The 6,548-nt window shown below is 50.5% G+C and overlaps 1 protein-coding gene across 1 annotated transcript; it reads right to left on the reverse strand.

The window, feature by feature from the left end:
- Positions 1 to 2,339: 2,339 nt before the first annotated feature.
- Positions 2,340 to 6,204, reverse strand: LOC309446218 (perilipin-3-like; the record flags this gene model as incomplete). The annotated part of the gene is made up of 7 exons (XM_082065767.1): positions 2,340 to 2,750; positions 2,878 to 3,006; positions 3,141 to 3,340; positions 3,873 to 4,128; positions 4,368 to 4,450; positions 5,240 to 5,435; positions 6,145 to 6,204. The coding sequence occupies 7 exons, from the start codon at positions 6,202 to 6,204 to the stop codon at positions 2,340 to 2,342; spliced, it is 1,335 nt and encodes a 444-aa protein (XP_081921893.1).
- Between the last annotated feature and the right edge of the window lie 344 nt (positions 6,205 to 6,548).

Genomic DNA, 6,548 nt, shown 5'->3' on the forward strand with positions numbered 1-6,548 from the left:
AGGGTAAACACTTCACTTGTTTTGTAATTTGTTTGGTAAACCTTGTATTTTCAGCAATAATTACCCCATCAAGGCAGCTAAATGAAGATGGCATTTAAAGTGACCTTCAGCTTACAGCTGCAGAACCATCGCGCAGGAGCGGGGTAGCAGGGAGGGGGCAGCTCGGCGCTGTGAACAGCCAGCCAGATGTTCCTCCAGAAACCAGCCAGATGTTCCTCCAGAAACCAGCCAGTGCTGGCAGACACGTGTTCAGTGAGGACAGCACGAGCACCACCGCACTGTCTGATTTCTCTGCTGGGGAAGGACCACTGTGAGATGTTGGCATTTTCCCAAATCGGAGAGCTCAGGATGTCTCTTGTCCTAGGGAATTGTCTTGCAGAACCAAGCTATGTGATGATTTCACTTGCAGGATGGTCCACGTGAGAGTGGTTATATGCAGTGTACATCTCCTGCAAAGGAGGATGTTTTTCTCCAATGTTTACTTGGCAAAGATAGAGGTTATTTTGCCTTGCACTGAGACACCCAGTGAGACAACTTGATAAGGGGCTTGCACACCGTGCCCTTAAACAGAGGAGCCTCTAACTCCAGACCGTCCGGTTCCTCTCCTGTCCTCCAGTCATCTCCACCTTGCCCAAGCTCTGGTCACACTGAACCCCTCTCTGTACAGCTTTTCTCCTTTAGTCATCCAGCTGCTCAGGTTCCCCCTTCTCCTCCTCCATACTCCTTGAATTCTCATCTTTAATCCCAAACCACTATTTTTCCACCCATCTTCTCACCTGTGCTCTAGTTGTCCCCAGGGCTCCTGGTGTCCCCTCCTCCAGCTCTCTCATGCTTTCCCATTCCCCTCTCCCCAGCTTCAGCCTCCTCTACACTCTTCCCTTACTTGCTGCTTCTCACCCTCAATTAGCTGTCCCAGCTAATTGCCTTTAACAGCTCCCATGGCACCATTCCTTCCCCTCTGGAGACACAGGACAGGGCACGCGGGGAGACACAGGCAGCATCTGCCCACCTGCCAGCCTCCTGCACTAAGCTCCCGTCAGAGTTTATGAAGCAAGCTTAGCACAAACGGACAAAAAGCAAGCATCAGTAGTGAGGATGGCATAAAATCCAGCCGTGTCAGCAGTCAGCATGTTAATTACCCTCCGCATCACCTCCCCTCCAAACTCACTGCTGGAGAACCTCAAGCCATTGCTGAATCTAAATAAATATGAGAATCGGGGGGAGACAGGGAAGTCAATACTGCAAACTAACTGCTTCTGCAAATGGATTTTCATTACCACAGAGGGAGGCACCAGTGTCCAGAAAGCACCACAACAAGGGTAATTATTTGCTGGCAGTGCTCTGTATTCACAGAAGGCACTTTGCCTGGTTTGCAGCAGTGAAGGGCAGCTGAGCTATCGATCAGGTCAGACGCCTGTCGCTCCTGGAGGCTTCAGGGGTTTTAACAAGCCACACAAACATCACATTGGAATTGTCACAGGTTTACACTTGGTTTGTAAGGCAATTTGAAGCAGATTTATTGACCCCCTTCCCTCCTCTGCCATCCACAGGGCACAGAGGGAAGAGAACGCTGTCCAGTCTTGCCAGGACCTGCCAGAAGAGCCTCTGAAGGAAGAGTTGAGTGCTGACACCGGCAGAGATTTCAGCTGGAAAAGCATCTATGTGCTTCAGCTGGGAGCACAAGTCACTGCAAAGTGCTGCTACTGACAGCACCTTTGTCCTTCTCTGGGAAAAAAAAGCCCATTTTCAGCTGCTCCTAAACTAAACCATCTTACCTGAGCCTCCCACCCTGCCCTGCTGGGCACGGCCCAACCAGAGCACGGGCCGGCCCTCCGGGCACCGTCCCGGCATCGAGGGCTGGGTAAGAATACAGTTCACACGCCTCTTGAGCAATACTCACTCTTGTGGCCTTTCTCCAAGAGACCATAGGCAGTAAGTAGTTTTGCATGCAGTAGTTTTATTTTAAGCAGTTGTGGTCTGGTACAAGCAGCCTCTAGGAAGGTAATTCTTTACATTTTATACTAGCCAAGAGTTTAAAACCAACTGCAGTAATTGTGTTGAATACGGGTAGTGCCTGGATACACTAATGGACATATCATAGACAGCTTGCTCAGGAGGCGGGAGCATTGCAGAGCTCCAGCTCCATTGTCCTGGCCCAGAGCTCAGCCACCATTCCCGAAGGCAGCTATGAGCACTTAGTCACCCTGCTGCTTTCACCACCTTCCTGCAAAGATCCTAAGGATTTACTCATCAGTACCCAGTAGCCATGATGAGAGCTCCATCCTCAAGTGGAGAGGGAAGCTACAGAAAGCAAAGACCTGTGCTCACCACCTTATCCTTTACATGAGGGTAGTGGAAGCCTGATGATCCCCTGCTCCTGCTGTCTCTGCAGCTCTCTCCCGCAAGGGTTCCTCCTCCTGTGGGGTTTTCACCTCCTCCCTGGGGGAGAAGGGCCCCACCAGCCAGAACAGAGGCGTGTTGTTCTTCAGGTAGTCCAGCAGCTCCCCCATGCACTCCTGGATCGCAGACAGCTTCCTCTGGCTTTGGGTCAACACACTGCTGGACAAGTCCTGAAAGGAGTTTGCTGCTGAGAAAGAAGCATGCAGCTCCTCTATGGCACCAAGGGATTGTTTCACCTTATCCTGAAGGCTCAAGGGAAGGCCTTGAATTGCAGACACTATCTTGCAGCAGGTGATTTGCAGCTGCTTTGTGATAGTGCATGCCATGAGCAGGGCCAGGGACTCCATCTCCTGGGAGGAGGCAGGAAGGACAAGATCAGGGGAGTGAGTTACTTAAAGAAAAATATAATTATATATATATTTTATATATCTATCAGGAGGATGCCCAGAGCCCTTATGCTCCCTCCCCAGGAGGTACCTCTGGCTCTGCAGAGCTTTCATCTCCACTCTCTTTGGAACACTTCCTACTCCACTCCAGCCACATCTGGTGCAGTTTCTCCTGCCCCGCCTGAAGCTTTTGATTAAATCCTTGCTTAAACACTTCAATCTGTGTCAGGGGAAGATCAGAGCATCAGGCAAACAGATCTGCTGTTGACCAGCACAGCTCTTTATCATAGCAACAAAGCTGAGACCAAGCCAGCAGTTTGGTCCCCTCCTTCCAGGGAATGGAGCTCTACCTACCAGTCCAATGACCCAGTGAAGCTGTGCAAGGGCCTCCCGCATGCCCTGCCACACCCGCTTCATCTTCTCTGTTGAGTGCACGTAAGCAAGTTGGCGGAGTTCATCAGAGAGAGACCCCAGCCGCACAAAGTACCTCCTCCTCTCCTGCTGCTGCTCCACAGACATTATGTCTGCACCCTCTTCAGATGCTGCCAGTTTGGCTGAGAAAAAGAGATGGTATCTGCAAGCATCTGACCAGGGATGCTTAGCACACAGAGTAAAAATGTGTCAGGAGATCTTGGATTAGGAGCCAGGCAGCTCCAACAGCACTTCCCATGAGCCCCATTCCAGAGTAGTGGAGTGAGGAGTGGGACTGACCATCCCCAGTGTAGTGGCTCCCATTACAAACAGAACCATAGAACAGTTTGGGCTGAAGGGACCTTCCCAGCCCCCCAGTGCCCCCCTTGCCATGACAGGGACATCTGCACCAGCTCAGGGTGCTCAGAGCCCCGTCCAGCCTGGCCTGGGATGTCTCTCTCTGGCCAACCTGGGCCAGGCTCTCACCACCCTCAGGGCAACCATTTCTTCCTTATGTCCAGCCTGAATCTTCCCCTCCTTTAGTTTAAAACCATCACCCCTTGTCCTGTCATAAAATGCCCTTCTAAAAAGTCTGTTCCCCATCTTTCTTATCAGCTCCTTTTAAGTACAGAAAGGCCTCAGTAAGGTCTCCTCAGACATATGCTGTTTCCTTACCTAGTTCCTCATTCCCCATGGGTAGAGAGCTGTGTTCTGTGCCCTCCAGCACAGCTTCTGCTCCACTTACAGCTGTCTGGCTCATTCTGGAGTCCATGACCATCCCCATGCTGCTGGTCACTGCAGCTCTGGCAGCCTCCACACCGCTCTGAAGAGTCTCCTTAGTTACATCCATCACCTCTGTCACTCTGCTGCTCACAGCATCCTTCGCATCAGCCACTCTGGATGACACCAGCTCTTTTGTATCTGAGATAATCTGTGGAAGAGGAGATGCTTGTTGGATAAGGGATTGGGTCATGTAGTACACAATTCCAAAACACACCAAGAGGACAATTAGCATGATGTCTGCTAAGTATTTCCTCCTGTAGGAGCTTGCACTGTGTACCTAGGAGTAGTTTGCTCCTCATACAAGAGCTTACTTCACTCCCAGGGTTAGAAATGCTACAAAACCAGGACCCTCTGCCAGCCAGGAACTGCACAGCCTTTGATTCTTACCTGTTCCACTGGCTTCTGAAGGAGCGGGAGCTTTTCCCCGAGCTTGTCCAAACCCTTGGAGGCACAATCACTTGCTGCAGCAACTGGGAGGAAAAAAAAAAGTACTGTCAAAACTTGTTTTTCTGCAGTGCCATCAAGTTCTACATTCCTGAGCAAGCTGCTCTGCAGGCAACCCAGATGAAGGGCTCCATTCAGACCATCACGTCAGGTGTGTTATAAGCTGATTTTGTAGAGCAACTTGGCTTGGTCTCCTTGTAGATCTGTTCACTTTGACAGCAGCCAAATTCCACTTGTACACACCCATTCATGGGACCCCCTTCTACAGCTTCTTGAGCTTGTGACCAAATAGATGCATAAGCCCTTATCTCTGCCCAAGCCTCCACATCCTAAGGACCTGGGATCACATAGCAACTGATAGTAGGGGGATGCCCACTCTGGCCTTAGAGTGAGCTCAGGCCTCTCACATAGGCTGCTTTGTCAGACATCGTCATTAAAAATAATCCCTCTCTCTCCAGGAGTTTAGAGCTTCTTCTCAGATGCCACAGTCATGTTATTTAAGGGCCATGGCAAACAAGACCTTTAGATGTAACAGTCCTCCAAGATAAAGCTTTTTCCTGTCACTTGTAAGAATCCACCTATAATAATCTGCCACCCAATACTTTGGACCTTGCAAGATCAGTTTTTGGGAACTCAATATCAGAGTCAAGTCCTGGTCCTCCATCACACCACTCAGACTAGGGCTCCCCTTTTTAGCCTTACTTATAAGCCAGGAATTGTCACTTTAATATGGTGATAGAGGTGCATTTCCACATCCTAGGACTCCTTTCTGGAAAGAACCAGAGACTCCCTCCCAGGCCCTTGCTGGGGATTACCGCGGGGCTCCAGCGCAGGCAGGACGGGCTGCACGCAGCCGGCCGCGGCCGCCGTCACGCTCCTCACTCCCCTCTCTGCCGCATCGCACACAGATCTGATGTAGGGGTGGCTCTCCTTAGTGGAGGCGTAAACCGTGGAAACCATGTCACAGGCAGAGCTGACCAAGGTCAGGTTGGCCACCTGATCTACTGCGTCCTAGAGGACAGAAAGAAGAAAAAAGCCATGAAGCTTTCGCATATGACCCTGAGCTTCCTATGCTGTTTTGCCCCAAAACTTCCTCTTTTGTCTCTTCAAGTCACCTAGTCTGGTTGATGAAGCAAGGCTTGCCTTGCTTGGACACTTGCTTTAACAAGCTGTGGAGCGCTGACACTCATGGTTGGTCTATTCTAGAAAGGTCTTCCTCTAGCACAATGTTACCCAAGGGCCAGCTGGGTCTGTGAGCAGCTTCAACACTTATGTCCTCATGTCCAGCTCTAATTCATTTGGTATGGCTACTTAACAAGCCAGTACTCCAGGAAGAGCTTCATCCGACAGGACAAAGTTGCTTTTAAACTGACAGACTTGACTTTGCAAGACATATGCTGCTGGGAGCAAAGCAGGCGCAGCAGGTTTCCTGGGAGCCCTTCCATAGAAGCATCACCTGCAGAAAACCAGGATCTTGACTACAGAGTTAGAAATACATCTTTCCTAGCCAAGAACCAGCCTATTTTCTTGGCCTAGGAGGTTACTCAGAGAGTCTTCAGTCTACTCTTTTGTCTGTGCTGCCACCCACATTTCCAGAGAAGCTGCAGGGCACAGAGGCAGCACCCCCCTCCATTTGTGGGGCTGAGCCCCACAGCTGGGTGACATCCCCACACTCACCCCCAGGAGCAGCCCCTCAGTACATCTGACATGAGGCACCTACCTGCTGCTCCTCCTTGGATCCCTGGGCAGCTTCCTCTTTGTCAGGCAGAGCAGAGGCCATTGCAGCTGAAATGCAGTTAGCACCATGGGTTTAGGAAGAGAAGGAGACAAAACAGCCATTGAGCCTCCAGAGGGATTCCCCTTCCCAGGGGACACTTCCCTCTGGCCTCATTAAAGGGACATGTTCCTTCACTACTCATTAAGGGGAGATCCCCAAAACATGCCTCTCCCCATTACAGAAGGAACAAAGCTGTGCTGCCTGCAAAGCCACCTCATAATTAGGTTTCATATAGGTTTATGATAATCAGGGGAATGATGAGAAACAAGTCTTTTCTCACTGAGCAGAGCTCTTGCCAGAGACATCATAGTGCTTATTCTCAATATACTTAGAAGAGGTAGCAGGTA

Source organism: Streptopelia decaocto (assembly GCF_964273445.1).
Source record: "Streptopelia decaocto genome assembly, chromosome: 14".
NCBI lineage: Eukaryota > Metazoa > Chordata > Aves > Columbiformes > Columbidae > Streptopelia > Streptopelia decaocto.